The sequence below is a fragment of the Malus sylvestris genome, chromosome 2 (genome assembly GCF_916048215.2).
Source record: "Malus sylvestris chromosome 2, drMalSylv7.2, whole genome shotgun sequence".
Classification (NCBI taxonomy): Eukaryota; Viridiplantae; Streptophyta; class Magnoliopsida; order Rosales; family Rosaceae; genus Malus; species Malus sylvestris.
In genome coordinates this window covers 30,055,278-30,078,846 of record NC_062261.1, presented here as the reverse complement: position 1 = coordinate 30,078,846, position 23,569 = coordinate 30,055,278, and the positions used below count along the sequence as shown (strand labels likewise).

The 23,569-nt window shown below is 37.5% G+C and overlaps 1 protein-coding gene, 1 long non-coding RNA gene and 2 pseudogenes across 4 annotated transcripts; 1 reads left to right on the top strand and 3 right to left on the bottom strand.

Annotated features, from left to right (window-relative positions):
• Window positions 1-1,195: 1,195 nt before the first annotated feature.
• On the bottom strand, window positions 1,196-7,906 carry LOC126585200 (rust resistance kinase Lr10-like). 3 transcript variants are annotated; one of them, XM_050249626.1, is made up of 6 exons: window positions 7,633-7,906; window positions 4,387-4,416; window positions 3,960-3,989; window positions 3,798-3,833; window positions 3,629-3,658; window positions 1,196-2,456 (listed from the first exon to the last, which is right to left on the bottom strand). In XM_050249626.1, the coding sequence occupies exons 1-6, from the start codon at window positions 7,637-7,639 to the stop codon at window positions 1,324-1,326; spliced, it is 1,266 nt and encodes a 421-aa protein (XP_050105583.1). In that variant the 5' UTR covers window positions 7,640-7,906; the 3' UTR covers window positions 1,196-1,323. The 3 variants fall into 3 exon arrangements, with proteins under 3 accessions (XP_050105583.1, XP_050105580.1, XP_050105582.1); XM_050249623.1 differs by lacking the exon at window positions 7,633-7,906 and adding an exon at window positions 5,683-6,631; XM_050249625.1 differs by lacking the exons at window positions 4,387-4,416; window positions 7,633-7,906 and adding an exon at window positions 5,683-6,632.
• Window positions 7,907-8,591: 685 nt separating this feature from the next.
• On the top strand, window positions 8,592-10,789 carry LOC126585312 (rust resistance kinase Lr10-like; annotated as a pseudogene).
• An 835-nt stretch (window positions 10,790-11,624) lies between these two features.
• On the bottom strand, window positions 11,625-14,648 carry LOC126585335 (rust resistance kinase Lr10-like; annotated as a pseudogene).
• Window positions 14,649-14,826: 178 nt separating this feature from the next.
• LOC126585541 (uncharacterized) lies at window positions 14,827-22,096 on the bottom strand. Its single transcript, XR_007610582.1, has 2 exons — window positions 22,017-22,096; window positions 14,827-15,206 (listed from the first exon to the last, which is right to left on the bottom strand). It is a non-coding gene; the product is annotated as an uncharacterized LOC126585541 (long non-coding RNA).
• Between the last annotated feature and the right edge of the window lie 1,473 nt (window positions 22,097-23,569).

Here is a 23,569-nt window from a genome sequence, read left to right as displayed (position 1 = left end):
GGATTTGGGCTTGAGAATTAAAACTCTATTTGTAATCTCTATTTTTATTTACAACGAAAATTTCCTCACCGTCTCTAAACTACACAATTACATGTAGGCTTACGTCAAATCATTATAAATCCTTTAATCGCTTTGGAGTTTTGTCCTATTTTACCATATTAATTTATTGGTTTCATATTTAACAATTCCCCGGTGTATAAGACTGGTGTTTAGCTTTATTTCATGTGCAAAAGATACTGGAGAATAAATGTTTACTCCTGGATTGTTTCTATCTATTTGCGAGAGCAAGCCTGGGTTCATTTGTTCTGACTACTGGTTATGGCAGCATATCACGTCTATAGCTCTGATAGAAAGGAAAAAGAGAATCGATTAAAAATTGAAACATTTTAAGCGGATATTCCTATGCAGATATGAAGAGGATAACAAATCAATTAAATGACAGGTTAGGCCAAGGAGCCTAAGGAACTGGTTTAAAGGAAAGCTTTCTTCTGAATGCTTCGTTGCTGTCAAAGTACTCAACAATTCCAAGGGCGATGGGGAAGAGTTTTTAAATGAAGTGGGAATAATGGGCCATATTCACCACGTCAATGTGGTTCGCTTGGTTGGTTTTTGTGCTGAAGGATTTAGCCGAGCTCTGGATTATGAGTTCCTTCCCAATGGTTCACTCCAGGATTATAGTCATAAGTAGATCCAGATAGAAAGAATTCTTTCCTTGGTTGGGATAAGTTGCAAGATATTGTTATCGGCGTCGCCAAGGGAATAGAATAACTTTACCAGCGATGCGATCTAAGAATCCTCCGTTTCGATATCAAACAATTCAAACCCAATAATATCTTGCTAGACCACAGGACGCATTGCACCCAAAGTGTTTCCAGGAATTTCGGAAATGTGTCTTACAAGGCAGATGTCTATAGTTTTGGTTCAACCACAGAGAACACTGCAAATGAAATTTACTATCTAGAATAGATTTATAATCTTCTAGAGGAAGGAGATGACCTACGAATCCATATGCGGAAGAAGGGGATGGTAAGATTCCAAAGCAAGTTGCAATTGTAGGGGTATGGTGCGTCCAGTGGCACCCGGTGGATTGTCTTTCTATGAAACTTGACAATGCCTCCTAATCCTTTTGTTTCAGCAGGTCCTACAAAAAAAAAAATTCTCATGCCAGCATCCCCGAAAGAGTAACATGTAGCTGTAAACGCACCAACCGAAGTAGTTCCTATATGAATTCAAGCCCAATCAATTACAGATGACTCACTAAATCACTTTAAAGTAAGAATTTAATAAATATTACATTATTGCACTTTCTTAACAATCTGACCATCACCTAGCTGACAATGAACATGTTAGCTCCACGTTAGAACATATTGGGTTCGATTTATTGTCTTGAATATCACCCATAGTCGCAGGCGTCTCTTGTGGGCATAGAGAAGGCCTGAGAGGCATTTGCAAACATTCAACATCTCCTCCAAGCATTTCGATGACTTTGGACATCGAAGGGCGATCACTTGGTTTCATTTGAATACACCACAAGGCAGTTATAACCATCTTTCTTATTACTTTCTTTTCCTCCTCTGTAACATTATCCATCTCCAAGTCATTTCCCACAATATACTGATCATATACCCACAACGGGAAGAAGATTTGGCTGGAATGCTCTACCGTTGCTTTCCAATTCTTCCTTCTGCTTGCCATTTCCATTAACAACATTCCAAAACTATAGACATCAGCCTTGTACGAGACGCCTCCAATATTTTTGTAAAACAACTCAGGAGCAATATATCCCATTGTCCCTCTTGCTGCCGTCAAAGAGACAATGCTATTATCTACGGGATACAATTTTGCAAGCCCAAAGTCAGAAATCTTTGCTTTAAAGTTCTCATTAAGAAGAATGTTATGAGGCTTGATGTCAAAATGTAGAATTTGCATGTCGCACCCTTGATGTAGATATTCGATCCCTTGAGCCACTCCAAGAGAAATCTCATACATGTTCTTGATACTTAAGGGGATACTTCCTTCTTTGGAATAAATGTATTTATCAAGAGAGCCATTGGGCATGAAATCATATACTAAAGCACGCTTTGATCCGTCGACACAATAACCAACAAGTTGCACCACATTAGCGTGGTGAATCCTTCCAATTGTAGCTATTTCGCTAATGAAATCTTGGCCATTTGCTTTGGGCTTGCCCAAAACTTTAATTGCTACAAAACGGCCACTGCGTAACTTTCCTTTAAATACGGAGCCAAAGCCGCCTTCGCCCAACTTATCGTTAAACTTGCGAGTCATCTTCTTAATTTCTGAGTAAGAGTACCTTATAGGCATGAAGTTGTTATTGCATTGCAGAAAGTCTTCTATTGTAGTGTACATTGACCAATGTCTTCTGCGCCATTTATATACTAAAAATACAATCACAACTGGAACCCCAAGCAGGAGTCTTACTATTAAAAATAACCCTGCATAAAAAATATATCACCAAAAGAATCATAAGAACAGAAACTTATTTGTCAAATCCACACTACTTTAAACTTTTTTCTTGTTTTGAGGTAAGCTTTAGATCAAGCCACTCTTTAATGAATGAGATATAAATTAACACTCTTATAAAAAAAAGGTGAAGTGCTGATTTAGTCCTTGAACTATCACCTCAATGAAAATTAGGTCCTTGAATTATTTTTTTGGTAAAATAAGTCCCTAGCTAAATTCATTAAAAATTGTGAATTTCATCCCCTACTATTATATTCAAAGTTATTTTATTCAATTTTTCATCAATTTAAGTCACTTGACACACTGTAATACCGTTATTTTATTGCCTATACACCCTTAACATTTCATATAGGTTGTGAATCTAACGTCTAATTTACTCTTCAAAGTTAACTCCACACACTATTTCTTTATTAAAAAAATACTAATCTACCTTTCAAAATGTATCACATACAAGTAACATGACTTAAATTGACGGAAAATTGAATATAGTAGCTTTGAATATAATATTAGGGATGTAATTAGCATATTTATATAATTCAAGAACTGGTTTTTCTGAAATATAGTTTAGGGACCTAATTTTCAGTCAGGGGATAATTCAAGGACTAAATTGTCAGTTCTCTCTAAAAAAAATCTTTTGATAAAAAGATAAATTAAACAAGTTATGAGTCTCCAAATCATTTTCCACCACCCTTCCCCTCCTGCATTGGCCGACTCCCTTCTCGGAGACCTACACCGGCCACCCTACCCCACCCCTAACCATTCATCCTTCCCTCACGTCTCTCTTTCCCTTTCTTTTTCTTTCTTATTGTTTCTTTCTCCTTTTATTGCTCCTCCTCTCTTATGCCGGAGAAGGACACAAGGCACACCAGCAACCTCACAAGCTCTTAAATCGGAGGTCCGTGATGGCAAATCTGAAGGTGTCACGGACCACCCTCGGGTTCCATGTCAGAATAAGAGTGGTAGAGAACGAGAGGGAAGAGTAGAAAGAAAAAGAAAAAACATTTGGAGTACGAGTAGTCTTGATAACCCATGATTTTTTTTGTACAGTTTATTTGATTTCAGTCATGAGAAGTTGGAATCTATGCTAAAAATGGACATGCATGAGCGTGCATGCACACAAACACATATATACAATAATTCTTACCGGTGCCCATGAGTATACCCCATCCACGCACTGCAACAAAAATAGCAAAAAGTAAAAACCAAATGGAAATGGTAAAGACCGTAACGGCTCAAAGTTTGAAAAGTGAATAAAAATCAAAGACTTTACTATATATTCAAGAAATACAAGCTCTTGGGGAGAAAGTCCTTACCCATGGATTTGAATGGTAACCATCGAGGAAAGTTTCCTGCAATACATACCACACAAAATTCATCAACGACAAAATACTAGAATATTTCTGAGAAGTGCATATAGAATAACATGCAGTGGCAAAGAAATAAATTAGCATTGAATTGAGAGAGAAAGTCCTTACGAGAATTCACGTTTTTACGCAAATAAAAACCTGCAGTGACAAAGGTGAAAATGCACAACATTAATTAGCAATACCACAGCGAGTTTATTAGAGTTTAAAATAAACAAGTTTTGAAACATATATTTTCAAGCAACAATCACCAAGAAATTATGGTTTTAATTTGCATTAGTATTCTTCCTATAAACGCTTTTGGTAATTGGTATATGACCAACAAATACCAAATTTCAATGATGATTTAGTTTTACTGCATATGCCATGTTTACTTATAATTTGTTGGAAGAGGTTTCGTGTTTGAATTTAATGACAAGAGTTAGAGGCTTGTGTCTACTCCCAAATCGTAAACATTGAATTTGAAAGAGAAACAAAAAAGAGATGCTTTTCTTTTCTTTTTGTTTGTTTTGTTTTGTTTTGCAAAGGGACCACTTACTGAATTGATCCCACAGGTATCGAAATAAACCTACAGTAAAACAAGAAAACAACATTAGCATAACAGCAGTTAGAAAATAAAATTCAAGTTGCTGCCATTGTTGATACCTGTATAGCATGTGAAATAGAGCAACATATAATTCATTTGTCATATAATTGATTGCGGAATTAAGATATAGTGTTGGGAAATGGCCATGAGCATCTCCAACAATGTCTTTAAGATTTTGTTAGTTTAGCACGTAACTAGAGCCCAAACACTATTTCAGTTACCAAATTTAGGTTAACATCTCCAACAACGCTATATTTTAACAAACTCTAAATATTTTAATATTTAAACAACCCATATTTCTCATCTTTTTTCACTCGTTAAATTTTTTTTCTCCTCCTCTTTAAAATGGATCAGGATCCTCTCTTGAGGTAAGGGTGAGGATTCTCCTGAGCAAGCCTATCGGGCCATTCAAATTTTATCCAATGGTTACAATTATTATAACTTTTAGAGGGACTTCCTGTTTGTAGTCATTGGATAAAATTTAAACGGTCCGATTGGCTTGCTCAGGAGGAACCTCACCCTTAGCTCAGGAGAGGATCCTAATCCCTTTAAAATCTATTGAGTTACTATTCACAAAACTAAAACAAAGAGTGGGAGTCTCTTGGAGCTTCACTTTCTTAGTTTGACTCTTTAATCAAGCATCCCAATAGATTTAAAGAGTCTCTTGGAGATGTTCTCGAGATAGAAATATAAAACCAACCATAATTTAGATAGAGTCTATATAGAATGAAATGTCTAAATCACCCTTATATAGATATATTGTATTCAGATGATATAGATCTTGTATCAGCATTGTGTACATATTGCTGATGATATGATATCCATAAGAATATCTATATCTATCTATATATTGTTGACATGGTATAAAAATTGTCGATATTTTTCAAGCATAAAAAGAATGGCTAGCTCCCTGTCACAAGCAAGAGGCTTCGCAAAGGAAGAACGTCAGATCGATTGGAGATCGAACTGGAACAAGTTGGGATTAAGCATGGCTGTTTAAGAGAGTGAATGTTGTAGAGAGATATATCCATGAGAAGCAAATTTTCTCAAACATATTGTGGATGGATGGAATTTGACTTGGTGGTGAGGAAAACATAAGGGTAGTGATATTCCACACACCTATTTTACCTCTTCACACCTCTTTCTCAATTTTTGACCGTCAGATCGAATATTAAAAAAATATCAATGAATAGAAATTATATGTGAGAGATACATAATAAGGTAATATTTCATTTGAGAATTACGCACCTGAGATGGTACGTGGAAAACATTTAGGACGACGAGTGGCAGACCTATAGCCGCAGGATGGCTCTAATTCATCTGGCCAATATACTCGAAGCTCAAAGCCATACATGAGTGCACTGTGTATATATTCATAAGAGGCCTTGTAGTACTCCTTAGAGTAGTCCAAGAGCATCAAAGCAATCCCCTCGGCTCCGCAACCCTCCTCCAAATCCCCTACTTCCATATCGTCTGGGCCAACCTTGACATAACTATAAGATTTTGGTTGAATCAAAGAAGTGGCACTATTATTCAAGCATGGAGCAGTATCCACGTACAGAGAAGAATTCATTTTGTTTCTACACCTCAAGTAAAATATTGATGTTGAAAGTGGAAGATAAGTGGTGGGATCATACGAAGTATATGGCTCGCTTACGTAGGACAGCGAATTTCGAGGCATGGAAGAGCAATTATTGTTGTCAAGGCCAGGATCTAGAAGTCGGATTGTTTTGTTATTGTAGTCGATTGCCAGTACGTAGTATTTATCAGAATAAGGTAGATCTAGTACTGTAATGTTGTTCTCACAGGAAAGAGTATACAGAATGTGGCCGCAGTGCTTTGGATCATCTTTTAGACGAAAAGGGTAGCTTATGTTGTGAATATTGCCGCAGGAGGAGGTACAGTTTGTACTATCATCCTTAGCGTTACAAGTTTCACTGGAACAGCAAAGAACGAGAAAGGCTAAAATAAAAGGCCACCAAGACAAGGCGAAGGATATGCTTCCACTTTTTTCCATGGATAGAGGAGGGGGAAGAGAGAAGGACAGAAAAAGAGAGAGGGGGGGGGGGGGGGGGAGTTGTGTAGTACAAAGTAGTTCAGACGGTTGTATATACACACACACATGTATGTATGTGGTGAATTGGTAATTTAATCTTTGGTCGTGAGCTAGAGCACCCTCCGTGAAGCTGCGGTATTGAAAAATATCCAAGACGCAAGACGAAAAGTCATGCTATGTTAATGCTAGGGGCATTGATGCCGGACAGTTGGTCAGTGGCAGAACTAAAAAATATCTTACAGAAAAGCAAGGTTCTAAAAATCGCTAGGCGCTAGTCGGGCGGCGGGCTGAGGCCTAGCGGCTAGGCGGGAGCCTAGGCGGACTAGGCGGATTTAAGTAAATCTATCATATTTAAGGTAAATAAATGTCTGCTTCTACTTGAAATATATAAAATTTCATCATAAACTACAAAATAGAATGCATATATATCATGAAGTATTGGAACATAATAAAAACATGTGAAATAAGGATATAATGTTTGTTCATTCAAGTATGCAACAAGTCTCTTACAATTTATTGGAAAAAAACAAAATGCAAAATGAAAGTTATGTATTTTCTATCTAAGTGAGTTGCAACCTAGGCGGGCTAGGCGGGTGCCTAGGCGGTGGGCCTAGGCGGTCTAGGCTGTGGGCTGGGGCCTAGGCATTAATTGGGACGGTGGGCTGGGGCCTAGCGCCTAGGCGGGGCCTAGGCGACGCTAGGCGGGGATTTTTAGAACAGAGCAGAAAAGTCAGTTAATGATGGCTTGACACAGTCAGTCAATGGCAAAGACTGAGTCGTGCAATAATGCATTAGTCTCCATCTGCCCCCGATCTTTCTCTCTCTAGATCTACGATGCATGAACACGCGAGAAAACCACTGTATCCCGTATCTGACATGTTGAGGATACGATGATACGCGTGCATACGTGTTCGATACTTATTGGAGTGAAAGGATACGTTAGGGGCTGATGAGATACGTGTATCGTATTGTCCAGATACGTGTATCCTACTTTTCGGATACATTTGAAACTGAAATAGGAGGATAATCACAAAAAAAAAATCACAAAAAATCCGCATAGAATCGTGATTGATCGAACTTAGTTAACTGAAATTACTCTACAATTAGAGGATAATCAGAAAAAAAATAAAATTCAGATTTACCTCTCATAAATCACTCTGCTTGGGAGACTTTCACGAATCCCCATTGACCGTCATCTGCAACTGTTCCGTGACCCGTCGTCTCCATCTGCAACTGCGCCGTCGTCTCCCTCTTCTTCGTCTACAACTGCTCCGTCGTCTCCTTCGTCTGTCTACAACTCCTGATGAGTGGTGACCGATGAGCTTTCGTTGTTTTCACCAGTCTCAACTTTACTGATTCAACCCATTCGAAGAAAATAATATTATAATACCCATTCCAAGACAATTTGATTCCTTGAGGACAATAATATAATATTATAGTACCCATCCATTCCACTACCCCCATGAGCCATTCATATCTGACGACTTTTGCTTTTCTGTTTTTAACTTTTTCTGTTATTATAATATTATTGTATTTTGCATATTGACAATTTGATTCCAATAATATAATATTATAGTACCCATCCATTCCACTACCCCATGAGCCATTCATATCTGACGACTTTTGCTTTTCTGTTTTTAACTTTTTCTGTTATTATAATATTATTGTATTTTGCATATTATAATACATTATTGTGTAGTGGTATGAATATTTAGATTATAATAACTTTGTTTTACAAGTTTTAAGAGTAATTGCTTGTTGGATGGACTCTCTTTCTAATTGTTTAGAGTTTATTGAATAATAAATTTGAATGCTTATTTTATAATGTTTTATATATATATATATATTTATTTTTATTTATACATATTTTTAATTGCCGTATTCCTGACTTATCATGTCCTCGTTTTTTGAAATTTAATGTATCCTTGTGTCGTATCGTGTCTTATCTCCGTATCCGTGTCCGTGTTCATGCATCATAGCTCTAGATATATCTCTTTCGTTAATGTCTTCGGTTAATAGAGAGGACACTCTAGAAATATTACGTGTGTGTGTATATGTATCTTTGGTTAATAGAGAGGACCTGCTTCCACTAATTTCCGTTGGAGAGAGAGAGAGAGAGAGTGGTGTTTGACAGAGTCAGTCAACGGCAAAGACAGACTTGTGTTATGATAATGCTCTCTCTATATCTTTTTCTTTGGAGGACACTGTATAATTACTACGTATATATCTCTGCTTAATTACACAAAAGAACACATTATTTTTATTATCATATTATTTGCTCAGAAATGCAGAAATTGTTCATCTCTTCCTTTTGCGTATTGTTACTGGTTTTCTTCAAACTATCTGGAGCAAGCCAATATGTGTGCGCAGAATCCAAGTGTGCCGAGGATCAAGGCCCGGCTATCCATTATCCATTGCGCCGCAGCGGCACACATCATTGTGGAAATCCTGGGCTTGAATGCAACCAAATTTATGAGCAGCCGATAGTAGTAAAATATTTTGTCAAACACATAAATTACAAGCGTCAGGAAATCCAAGTCTATCCCTCAAGTGATTGCCTGCTGCTAAAGCCTGTTGAAATCCCAAACATGCCACTCTCTCCCTTCTCCGTGTCAATTGCTTACATCTTTAACGTTACCTTATTCAGTTGTGCTACTCCTGCTATGTATGATTATCAAGTCCCCTGCCTCGGCGACCCTGGCAGCAGAATTTCTGTCGTTTTTTCTGACACGCATTTAAAATTTCTCATCCCGGATCGACGATCTTGTTCAAAGATGTATGATGTTTTATCAGTTCCATTTGCCGATTGGGAGGGTAATGGCCCTGTTCTTCAATTCAAATGGTCGAAACCAAATTGTAGAGAATGTGAAGCAGAGGGAAAGAGGTGTAGATGGAAGAACAATGGCACCAACAGTGAAATTGAATGTCAACACGTGAGGAAACCAAGTAAGGAGACCATTATATTCATTGCTAGTTTTAAACATCGTTACATTTATGTCTCAGTAATTATTATTTGAAGGATATTGTCACTTGTCCGAACCATTTTTCTTGGGATAATAATTGTTCGTCCCGATTTAATTTGCAATTATCTTTTACAGGCAACACATGGAAATTAGTGGTTACAGGTGGAATCCTGGGTTCTTTGCTTCTTGTTCTACTGATGATTGCAGCATATCGGGTATATAGCGCTGATAGGAAGGAAAAAGAAAGTCGATTAAGAATTGAAAGATTCTTGGAGGATTACAAAGCACTCAAACCAAGCAGGTACTTGTACGCGGATATTAGGAGGATTACAAATCAATTCAAGGACAAGTTGGGCCAAGGAGCCTATTGTCTTCAAAGGAAAGCTCTCTTCCGAGTTCTTTATTGCTGTCAAAGTCCTCAACAGTTCTAAGGGAGATGGGGAAGAGTTCGTAAATGAAGTGCGAACGATGGGCCAAATCCACCACGTCAACGTGGCTCGCTTGGTTGGATTTTGTGCTGATGGATATGTACGAGCTATTGTTTACGAATTCTTCCCCAATGGTTCCTTGCAGGATTTCATTTCATCTGCAGATAGTAAGAATTCCTTTCTTGGTTGGGATAAGTTGCAAGATATTGCACTAGGAATAGCCAAAGGAATTGACTATCTTCATCAAGGATGCGATCAACGAATCTTGCATTTCGATATCAAGCCCCATAATATTTTGCTAGACCAAAACTTCACTCCAAAAATTTCTGATTTTGGTTTGGCCAAGTTATGTTCCAAGGATCAAAGCATGGTGTCTATGACTACAGCTAGGGGGACCATGGGGTACATTGCACCCGAAGTGTTCTCCAGGAATTTCGGAAATGTGTCTTACAAGGCAGACGTCTATAGCTTTGGAATGCTGCTGATCGAGATGGTAGGAGGAAGGAAGAATATTGGTTCAACCATAGAGAACACCACAAATGAAATTTACTATCCACAGTGGATTTATAATCTTCTAGAGGAAGGGGATGACCTACGAATCCATATTGGGGAAGAAGGAGATGGTAAAATTCCAAAGAAACTTGCAATTGTAGGGCTATGGTGTATCCAGTGGCACCCAGTGGATCGTCCTGCCATGAAAATAGCGGTTCAGATGTTAGAAGGAGAAGGAGAAAGCTTGACCATGCCGCCTAATCCCTTTGTGCCTACAGGTCCTACAACTAGAAATGGGAGCATTCCAGCAAGGCGCCTAGAGTTGGAAGCAATCGCTGAACTAGAGTAGATATGTGTGTGTGTGAACACCAATGTATGTAAGATTAACATTGAACGTGCAATCTTTCAGACCCAAATTAAGGGAGTCTATATTTTTTTTTTCAACACCTGTATGCTGTATGTTTCAACAATTTGAGGTACTCAAATTCATGGAATGTAAATCAATTAAAAATTGAAAGATTTTTGGAATTATGTGTGGTGTCCGAAGATATATACTTCTTTTATTAAATTGATAAGGAAGATGAGAATGGAGTGTAACAGTTGAACAAATGAAATTTCAACGATTTCTGAAGGAGAATGATTTTCGAACATTATTTCCTTTCTACTACACATTCATGTTTATTTCTGATCATTGAATTGCATAAATCAAAGAAGAACAAAAAAAAATAAAAATATACAAAAATGTAAAGAAAGATTAAAGGTGATGCCAAGATTAAATGTGTTTGCAAATTAATTCTCATCAACTATTTATTTAATTAAGAGGATGTGGATGTTCATTGTGTTGAGAATGGTGTTGAGAATGAATCTAACGTTGATGGGAGAAAAGACCTTGCATGAACTTATAAATAAAGTGGGCTACTTCCCATGTTGCCAATTGATGCGTCACTTTTAGTTAAAAAACGACTTTGGAGGGAGATACTAGCAAGAAAACACCATTTTCTAAGTGGTGGGGAACTCATTGAAGCAAGACTTGATAAAAAGAAAAGTCATTGTGGTGATTACTTTCAACCCTTTTGGGTGAAGGAGATTTTTAAGTGGTAGGGCTTCTTATTGATGTGAGGTTGCAGATGTCGACATCGCAGCATAACTTGGACTCGATCCTTCGGGACAAAGTAATCTTTCATCCAAATTTAAAATTTCTTTTCTACGTTGTAAACACGAAAATCCTGTAAATTTCGATGTCTACATACGTAATAAAATGTTTTCCCTAAAATTTCAATAGAATGTTATTTATTTCTTTATTACATTTTCAAATTTTCAGAGCCTTAACCAATCCGAAAAATGGAATTCCAGACGTGGGAAAGGATGAAAAATCAACAGCATTCAGCCACTTCGGTTGGAGTATGTTGGGTTCACATGATGGAAAGGAAAGTTTACATTGATATTCAAACTGATTGAATCCCTCCTCCTCATGACCTAGCTGAAAGAGTCATTGTGAGCTCCCTATTAGAACATGCTTGGTTCTGATCATTATCCTGAATAGTTCCAGCATGCATCTCTTGTTGTGGGAATAGCAAAGGCTTTGGAGGCATTTGTTGGCTTTCAGCATCTCCTTCCAGCATCTCTATAACTTTCTTCATGGACGGACGATCACTCGGCTTCATTTGAATACACCACAAGGCTGTTATAACCATATTTTTTATGACTTTCTTTTCTTCCTCTGCAACATCCCCCATCTCTAACTCCTTTCCGTCACTATATTGTGGGGAAGTAAATTTGGCTTGAACGCTCTGCAAATGCATTTAAATTTTTCCTTTTGCTTGCCATTTCCATTAACAACATTCCAAAGCTTTAGACATCAGCTTTGTATGAGACTCCTCCAATATTTTTGTAGAATAACCCTGGAGCGATATATCCCATCGTTCCCCTTGCTGCTGTCCATGTGACAATGCTATTATCTGTTGGATATAACTTCGCAAGACCAAAGTCAGAGACTTTCGGAACAAAATTCTCATCAAGAAGAATGTTGTGAGGTTTGATATCAAAATGCAAAATCTGCATGTCACAACCTTGATGCAAATATTCAATCCCTCGAGCCACTCCAAGAGCAATCTCATACATTTTCTCACAACTCAAAGGAACACTTCCATCTTTCGAATAAATGTATTTATCAAGCGACCCATTATGCATGAAATCATATACTAGACCGTGCTTTGATCCTTCAACACAATAACCGACAAGCTGCACCACATTGACATGGTGAATCCTTCCAATTGCTGCTACTTCACTAATGAAATCTTGCCCATTAGCTTTGGATTTATTACCCAACATTTTAATTGTGACAAAACGTCCACTGCGTAACTTTCCTTTTAAAAACAGAGCCGTAACCTCCTTCTCCTAACTTTTCGGTAAATTTACTAGTCATCTTCTTAACGTCTGAGTAAGAGTACCTTATTGGCACGAAGTTCTTTTCACTTTGCAGAAATTCTTCAATGGTGCTATACATTGACAAATGCCTTCTTTGCCATTTGTAAATCAGAAGTGCAATCACAAATGGAGCTCCAAATATAAACCTCACCATAAAGGGTATTACTGCAAAAGAAAATTACCCGAAAATTATGAAAGAAGAAACTTATTTGTTGTGGCTCTTTGAATCCTTATAACCAATCTCACGTGTCTTACTGGCTATCATATTGCTATAATCAGTTGCTTCCTTTTTTATTCCTTTCAAATTAATAGATTTTGATCTCTAGGTAATTTAGTGGAAATCTACACTAAGGGTATATATACAAGGTTCTTTTCTTACTGATGAAAACTTCCAGTAGCCATCCAAAATCTGCAACAAATATAACAAAGAAATCGGAACTAAATGTCGTACTTAAACCAAGAATCTGAAAAGAGAACATATAGACTTAATTATACTATAGGAACGACAAGCATTTACCGAAGCGATATAGTGGTCTCAACACATAATCTGCAAAAAAGACGGACAAGTGAACACAATCAATAGCGGATATACTAAATGTTCTTTGATCTCTCTTCTTGTTCGTCTCATTTCTAGTATCTATGAATGCCAAAAGCTAAAAGGGGTGTGATATCCACATACTCTATTTTACTTCTCACACCCTTTTAATTTTCGGCCGTCGAAGTAGATGAATTGAAGAAGATCAACGGACATAAATTAAAAAGGGGCGTGTGAGAAGTAATTTGGGGTGTGTGGATAGCACACCCCAAGCTAAAAATATAAATGTTACTAGACAGGGTGTAGGTGAAAATAGTAACTTCAGCAAAATTGAACAGTTTTTTCTTCTGTATTTTCCTATAATTTCCTGAAACGGACATTGCTGTGCTTCAAACTAAATACATTGAAAAATTTGAGATCAATCACTGAAGATCACGAGTTGCTCCTATTCTAGGAACGATTGGATAAACCTGCTTCTAATTTTATCTAATTTTCTTATTCCTTGATGAAAGGTTTTGGAGTATCGTAACGAAAAAGAGAAAAAAGAACCAAATTAACATTTGAATTTCTTACCTTGAATCAGCTCCAATAGAAGTCGAAAAAAACCTGAAGTAACAAAAAAAAAAAAAAAAACGTTTATCAACTCGTAAAACAAGTACTTCTGATAACTTAGCGAGACAAAAACCTACAATATTTTTTCCTTTTTGCTGAGAATAAAGACGGACCAGGGATGCTGTGCGGATAACATTTGATAACACCAACGGCCCTCCATTGGTCTCTGCCACAATTAACATAGATAACAGGTGATCACGTATACTGAAGCTCAAAGCCATAAACCAGGGCGTTGTGTATGTATTGATAAGAAATATTTGCGTAATTTTCGTAGTTAAACAAAGTACTCATCACAGTCATCCAAATTATACCGCATCCATCCTCCAAATCCGCTGCCGTTGTATTTCCGACCATGGCATAACCACCACTTGTATTAATGCATGGAGCAGTGGGAACATAAAGACTTGAATTCACTGGATTTGTACACTTGAAAAACATTACCAGTGTACTTGATGAAAAATACGGACTTCCGAATATCTGAAGTTAGATTCAGATAAAGGATATCTCGGAATGGAGGAGCAATTGTTCTTGTGAAGACCAGGATCGACAACTCGGATTGTTTTGTTACGGTAGTTGATGGACTGCACCATATGTGCAGTACCGTAACGTTATTTTCACAGAACAAAGTAAAACTAGAGTGGCCGCAACGCTTTGGACTGCTGTTTAGTCGGAAAGGGTAGCTTATGTTGTGGATGTTGCCGCAGGAAGAAGGAGCACACTTGTAGTTATCTTCACGTAGAGGATTTACAGAGTACACGCCAAGAACACTTGTGTTATGCACATTGTGGCGATCCTTGGCGTTACAAGTTTCAGAAGATAATAAGCTAATAACAAGAAACAAGGTAAATGAGATTTCGCTAATTGCCTTGAAGAGAGATCAAAATGTCAGTTTTTGGTGAGAGCAACTTTCATTCCATGTATTGAATTGTAAGTGATGAATGTTCATGAGGATAAGATGTGAATGGGTAGCATGAATGGTTTGACTAGTTGTCCCTCTCTCATTGCAATGATGAATGCAATAATTGAGAGCATTGTTACTTTTGACTTGGTGAAAATTCTGCTTCAGTAAACAGTTTTTGTTGATCCGAATTAAGAGTTATTATGCTGAGAGAACAACTTTTCTGATACGAATATACTATTTTCATGATTTTTCTTGTCAATCGCACAACCGTTATGTAGAGAAAAACTTACATGTCGCGTTGTATAATTGGCATGGGACGCCAGAGTGGCGGTGCACTCATGAATGTCTTTCTCCTATCCTGGAGTAACTGTATATGCCGAATCAATTAGGAAGAGATCCCATAATTAATTCCAAAGTATTGCAGATGACACTTTACCACAGTGGTGAAAAAGAATCATGCTTGTAAATCAAAAGATAATCAATGAACATAAATAAACCGGGTGTGCAGAAGAAAATAAGCAAATCAACCAAAACCACACAAACATATCACCATGCAACAGCATTGGGTGCAAGTCTGGATCTACAAGCTGGATTTTGAGATCCTATTTCCGTTATCCACTGCTTAACACATATAAGCTTCAGCATAAATGTGGTACTTTATGAACCAAAGAAGGCAGCACAAACAGGATATGAGCGAAGAATGACCTCTCTCAACAGACTAAATGAAATTGAGTAAAATGTAAAAACAATCTCATAACAGATAAGAAAGATCATAAAAATTCCAAGTTTTCTCGTTAGCGTTTAAGAAAAGATGCCATTAAGAGCATCAATACTCAGTGCAGAGCGATTCACTAAAGTTTTGTACAATATTATTATTCGTGATTACTTCCAAAGTTGAAGTTTTCAAGAACTGCAAATCACCATTTCAGAATTAATGTGTCCCATCAATCTTCTGCAAAAAAGAATGACAGTAATTAGTCGAATTTAAATATTGAATGAAAGCCAGTCGTATTATAAGAAAAATGTCTCAGAAACAATAACCGATTAAAATTAGAATAAACCAGTCAAAACTCATCAGTGGCACAAAATTACCTAATCTGGTTGAAGTAACTATAAGAATTAGTACATATTCTTCAGTTGAAATGGGGGAAGTAGAGACTTAAGTTGCATTGCAGACTTCAACATTAGGTGATACATAATCATCCAACAAATACACTATCATCTCATGAATTGTAAAGGGAGTCAAGGACCAGAATACATAATCAGACCCATTCCAATATAAGACTTCATCAATGCACATTCAGTGCAAGAATTGAAACAGAAACTTCCCCGAAAACAAGAACGCGAGAATAACACATCATCAAGGAAGATTATTATGCAAGCCTGCCCTACACCACCTTTCCAGCTTAGAATGCTCTAGATTCATAAAAACATTAAAGAAGATGCATGAGTAGAAATGTAACATATGCGCCTATACATAACAATAAGCGTAAATGGTATTATATGCATACATCTCTATTTTTAAAATAAATGCATTCCACAGAGGTGTTATGTGGTTAAAATTTTGTGATAGAAGCAATGATAAAATATTCTACTGCATCAAGTGAAATAAAGGACATGTGGTGTAATCTGTTAGTACTCATGCAGAATCGCTAGGCCCTTAAACCAGCCACATAACCCAAAGGGATATGAAAAGGGGCAGTCGCCCACGGATACTATACACTTTGAAAGAAGAGGCATGATTTTGGTGTTAAAAACAAATGTACAGACGTTTCACTATAAACCTATGTTCTGTCTTTACCCTTGCGCCCATTTGTAAGACCAACTTAGAGCCCAAGAGCCATCAGTTCTCTCTCATTCATCTAGGATAAGCAACGTATTTAAAGTTATCAAAAGCAGTTGCTGAAGGAGCTGCAATCTGTCTTTCTTTTTATTATTCTTTTTTCATAGATAAGCAACCATATGCAGAGGAAAATGTACCTCAATAACGACTTTTTAAGTCTGATTGCAAGAAACCTCGATGATAAGTATAAACTTCTGCCACTTCAGCATAAATAAAAACCAGTCGTCCAATCTCAACCTCATCATTTTGAACACTCAGACGCGATTCTCTCTTATTAAGCCTTTACTCAATATTGTGTCCGTTCCTCCGGTAATTCCTATTTAATAAAACTCATTCTGTAGATAAAGATAAATCTTAGTTTGTTGAAGTGTTGAGATATATTTTGTTCTTTCTGTTTTGGTTGTTATAGGTTGTTAGTGTGTAAAGTTCACACGTGTGGAGCTAAAGCTTGTATATAAATACAATTGTAATCTTATCATTTAAGTTAATGAAAATAACAATTCTTTTATGGTATCCTTCGCCTCTGTCTACCGACTTTCCCGATCCTAATTCTCGCTTCCTTTCTCTGTGATTTTTTCTCAAGCCCTAATTTGTCAATCATGGCGATCTCCGATTCTCCCTCAGACTCTTCCTCGCAGCCTCATCCTCCTACTTCATCAGCTGCAAATTCTTCAATCACGATCCAAAACATTGGATCTATGGTTCCTATCAAGCTCACCACCACCAATTATCTTACCTGGAGTGCTCTTTTCGCTCCGATTTTTCAAAGATACAATCTCACCGGCATTGTTGATGGCTCCATGGTGGCTCCGCCCAAATTTCTCTGCGATTCTTCTGGAAATCGCACCGCCACACTCAATCCTGAGTATATTGCCTGGTTTGAGAATGATCAAAACATTTTGATTTGATCTGGATTAATTCTACTCTCTTTGACTCTTTGATTCCTTACACCGTTGGCATCAATTCTTCCCGTGAGCTTTGGTCAAAACTTGAATCGCGCCTTGCAGCGGCGTCTCAATCGCACATTCATGAACTCCGATCGCGTCTCCATCAAATTACAAAAGGTGACTCCACCGCCGCTGTTTATCTTCAACAAATTGAAGAAATTGCTGATGCTCTTGCCAGCGCTGGTGCTCCAATTGAAGATTTTGAATTGATCTCTGTCCTGCTTCATGGTCTTCTTCCAGAATATGAATTGTTTGTGGATGCGATTCAATTTCGCCTTGGATCTACTACCATTGATGAACTTCATGGTCTGCTTCTCAGCAATGAACTTCAGTTGACTACCAGGAAGAAGTTGTCATCTCCTTCCGCCTTTCAAGCCTATAATTCATCAATTGGATCATCTGCTGCTGGTTTACTACCTACTCCATGTGCAAACCCTAATTCTGAGGCCTTTGTAGCTCAGAATTCTTCACCCTTCAACTCCTCCCAATGTCATGGTCAAGATCGTTATTCCTCAACTTCTAAGGGTTCCCAAGGTCGAAATTACTCAAATTATCAATCTAACAATCAGCGCTAGAATTTCAATCGCCAGAATAATCAATGATTCAATCGAGGAGGACTCTCTGGCTATAATTCTGGTTACAATTCTGGTCGTCGACTCTCATACCAGATCTGTTGCTAGTTTGATCATGAAGCTGTGGATTGTCCACATCGTCTGAATCCTTCTTATGGCCACAATCCATTCCAGCTGCGATGTGTGCCAACACCTCTTCTACTCCACCCTCTTGGATTCTTGATTCTGGCGCCACATCTCACATGACCAACTCTCTGGCACAATTGCAAAATCCAGAAGCATATCATGGACCTGAACAAGTCTATATTGGAGACGGCAAAGGTTTGAAAATTCTACACTTTGGCTCTTCTCGAGTTTCTGTTCCCAATCATACTTTTGCTCTAAAGCAAGTTCTTCATGTGCCTGCTTTAAAAGAAAATTTGCTATCTGCAAATCAATTCATACTTGATAATTGGTGTTCTGTTCACCTTTATCCTTTTCACTTTATTGTGAAAGATCTTTCTTCGGAGATGACGCTTTTTAAAGGTCCAGTAAGGAATGGGTTTTACCCTTTTCATGCCTCTCCCTCTGCTGGCAATCATCTATTTGTTGCAGCAAATAAAGTTTCTCATGAAGTTTGGCATCAAAGGCTGGGTCATCCTTCATTCAAAATTCAGAATAAAGTTTCTCAGTCTGTATTTTGCTTACAAATAAGTGTTTTTGTTCCAACTGTGCTTTAGGAAAATGTTCTAAGCTTTCATTTATATCCTCTCATAGTACTTCATGTAAACCACTTGAACTTTTACATACTTATGTTTGGGGGCCAGCATCAGTATCTTCTGTATGTGGTTTTTGGTACTATGTCATCTTTATTGATGACTATACTAAGTACACTTGGTTCTATCCTATCAAATACAAGTCTGAGGTGTTTTCCACATTTGTCAAGTTCAAGAATCTTGTTGAAAATATGTTGAGTTCAAGAATTATTGCTCTTAGATCAGATTTTGAAGGGGAATTCCTTAATTCTGCATTTTCTCAGTACTTACATGTTCATGGAATTCAACATCAGTTCAGTTGCCCACACACACCTGAGCAAAATGGGTGTGCCGAGCGCTTCTTGCAGCTTCTAGTGTTCCTCATAAATATTGGGTTGAGGCCTTTTCAACATCCATTTATCTTATCAATAAGCTTCCTACAGTCTCCACATGTTCACTATGGGAATCTCTTTATAAGAAAGCTCTAGATTATACAACTCTTCGGGTCTTTGGTTGTAGGTGTTTCCCTTGGCTCAAACCCTACACAACTTCCAAACTGGATCCAAAAAGTATAGCTTGTGTTTTCTTAGGTTATAGTCTCTATCATAAGGGTTATCGATGTCTTGACATCAAAACTGGGAGAGTGTACATTTCCAGGCATGTTCTTTTTGATGAGGTTACTTTTCCATTTCAACACCTTGCCCAACCTACATTCTATCCTTCTACAGCACCTTCTCCATCTTCCCACTCTATTCCATCCACTTTAACCTTTTCTCATGTTACCTATTTCCCACAACCTCATTCATCTACTGCAAATCAACCCTCTATACCTCTTTCCTCATCACAGCCTTCCTCATCATCTATTCAACCCTCTTCTAATCTTCCCAATCATACACATCAATCCTCACTACCATGCACCAACATTCACCCTATGGAAACTAGATCTAAATTTGGTATACACAAACCAAAAGCCTATACAGCCACTAAACATCCTTTACCTTCCCATATATCTCCAGATTATCTACCTTCCACCTATATTCAAGCCTCCAAACACTCTCATTGGAGACAAGCCATGCAAGAGGAGGTCAATGCCTTGCTTAATACTAATACCTGGAGTTTAGTACCTGCTGCATCCTTTCAAAACCTTGTCGGTTGTAAATGGATTTTCAGAATAAAAGGAAAGCCTGATGGAAGCATTGACAGGTATAAGGCTCGCCTTGTTGCTAAAGGTTTTCATCAACAAGGGCTTGGACTATATTGAAACCTTTAGTCCTGTGGCTAAACCTGTCATCATCAGAATGCTACTAACTTTGACTGCTCAATTTCACTGGTTCCTGCACCAATTAGATGTTAGTAATGCGTTTCTTCATGAAAATCTTTCTGAAAATGTTTTTATGTAGCAACCACTAGGATTTGAGGATCCAACCAAGCCTCATCATGTTTGCAAACTACATAAATCTCTTTATGGTTTGAAACAGGCTCCTCGAGCTTGGTATGATAAATTACATGGTGCTCTCTCCTCTCTTAGGTTCTTTGGCTCTAAGAATGATTATTCTCTGTTTTTTAAAAGGGATCCATTGGTTTTTGTTCTTGTTTATGTGGATGATATCTTAGTCATCGGGCCATCTTCTGCAGCTGCTGGTATTTTTGTTTCTAAAACAAAATACATTCTTGATCTTCTTCAAAAAGCAAAGATGGATGGTGCCAAATCCTACTCCACACCTCTCAGCACTTCTAAATTGGATCACACATCACCTCTTCTAGACAATCCAACTGAATATAGGTATTTAGTTGGAGGTTTACAATATCTTACATAGACTCGGCCAGATCTTTCATTTGCTGTTAATCTTGTTTGTCAGTTTATGCATAGTCCTCGACTCTCTCATTTACAAGCAGTTAAACGTATTCTGTGATATTTGAAAGGTTCTTTGGAGATTGGTTTATGGTTTTCTAAACATTCAAGTCCTCTCAGCATTACAGCCTTCTCCGATGCAGATTGGGAAGGCTGTTCACTTGATCGACGATCCACCAGTGGTTTTTGTATCTTTCTTGGTTAGTCTATTATCAGTTGGAGTGCTAAAAAGCAACCCATAGTAGCAAGATCATCCACAGAAGCTGAATACAGGTCTTTGGCTACTTCTGCTGCTGAGATAACTTGGATTTGCAAACTTCTAGTTGACATTGGTTTGGTTCTTCCCTGTGCTCCTAAGCTATGGTGTGATAACATTTCAGCTCTTTCATTAGCTAAGAATCCCATCTTCCATGCTCGTTCCAAACATGTTGAGATTAACTATCACTATATCAGGGAAAAAGGTTCTTTCCAAGGCTATCTCAGTTCATTTCGTTTGTTCTCAAGATCAAATAACTGACATCTGCACAAAGTCACTGCCAAAACCGAGATTTCTTCTTCTCCGCCACAAACTATCACTTCGAGTTCCTTAGTTTAGTTTGAGGTGGGCTAATAAAACTCATTCTGTAGATAAAGATAAATCTTAGTTTGTTGAAGTGTTGAGATATATTTTGTTCTTTCTGTTTTGGTTGTTATAGGTTGTTAGTGTGTAAAGTTCACACGTGTAGAGCTAAAGCTTGTATATAAATACAATTGTAATCTTATCATTTAAGTTAATGAAAATAACAATTCTTTTACTATTCACATGAAACTACGACACTAACTCGAGTGATCAAACATCGCAAAGCTACACCTGACTTTTTGCAAATGAACACTATCCATGTGTCACTGATACTTGTGTGTGCTTGCTTACTAAAATACACATTTCACGACAACAACAATAATTTATCAAATTATTTCGATATTACGCAAAGGGTAATGCTAGGAGACCAAATTTTTTTAAACTAAATTTGCAAACCAAATGATGTGGTTGTAGATGATTGGATCATTAATTAAATGTATATTAATGTACTTATTTCTTATTGGTGACTCATCATTTGGTTTTGGTGCATTATCCTCATGCAAATATCGCGCAAAATCACATACATCTGTAAATCTTTGCCAATCTCATTTTGGGCAGTGCAAAATGCACATATACATCCGCAATAAGAATTAATACGTACCTTATCAGCATTTTCTTTCTCTTTCTCCGCGTTTTCCTTTTCAGCCTTCTGCTTCTCCAATTTCTCCCTCTACTTTTTCTTCACAAATAAAAAAAAATTAACAAAACAGAATTTGATTCGATTGTAGAAAATCATTAAATCAAAAAATCAATTTTGATCCGAACAAAAGATAATAACATAAGTATTGATTCAATCTGATTGATTTAAATTAGTATTAATAAAAAAAATTAAATTTAAAAAAAAAAAAAAAAGAAAAAAAAAAGAGCTACGGTTGCGGTTGCGTACCTGGATTTAGACATTCTCGGCGGCACGCTCCTCCTCGCTGAGGACTTTGCCTTTGCCTTTGCCTTTGCCTCCGCTTAAGTAGCGAGTGGCTCCTCGAGAGGACTCTATAGAGCAAGTGATCAACGCTCGAGTTAGCACCGCCAAGCTCTAACCAAATCTCATTGCCGCCATCGCTTCTGCTTTCTAGTTTGTCAGTTTGTTGCTACGGCTGATAGTAATAGAGCAACTTCCATTGTGCAGCTATACGGTTAACAACAAACGAAAATTTACACAAATAGCACCTGATCTTTTCTACTTTTTCCATTTACCTTTCGGACTCAGACACGATTACACTTGATAACACTAAGGGGCGGGGGCGTATTCAATTAGGATTTTGAGGGATTTTAATTCTTTTAATGAATCTAGGGGTATTCAATTAGGATTTTAAGTGATTCTCTGAAATTCAATGTGTATTCAATCAGGATTTTAAGATAGTTTATTAAAATCCTTAAAAATCCGGTGTATTCAATTAGAATTTTAAAGAAGTTTATAACATTCTAGGTGTATTCAATTAGAATTAGAATTTAAAGAATTTGGAAAAGTTGAGGAATTTGAGGGAATTTGAGAGATTTTATAGTGTATTTTAAGTATCCACAAATCTCATATCTCCCCATGAGATTTCGAGAGAATTGAATCAAAATTTTACATGGAATCTCTACAAATCAGTTAAACTCCATAAAAATCCATGGATTTATAAATATATTAAAATCTCTCAAATTCCCAATTGAATACACCCCTAAATATGTATTTAATACAATTACCTCGACGTAATTCATATAAATATATGTAATTAATACAATCAATATATGATAATCAAGATGATAATTTGCATTGGATATATGTAAATATTGTGGTCGCTGTTGCTGTATGTTTTCCTCCCTTTCTCTGCCACTTTCACGATCTGCTTCTATCCTTTCTCCTTTTGCTTTTGATGTCACCTTTTTGAGACCAAACCTCCAATCCCCTGTTTCCTCCATCCTCTTTGACCCTGTCCTGCTCTTTGACCCACCCCCTCCATCTACTGCATCATCTTGGCCCGCCATCCATCCCCCCTCTTTCACCCTTACCTCTGTCCTCAATTCCAGTTGGTTACCGTCTCCGTTTACCGCTATCTGTCGCGGCTCTTTGGGAGGGTGTATAGAGCTTTAGCTCAGGTGATCGCACCACCATCCTTGTTGACCGTTGTTGGTCCTTCTCGTAGTTGGCCCTCGCCGGCATGGGTTCTCCCT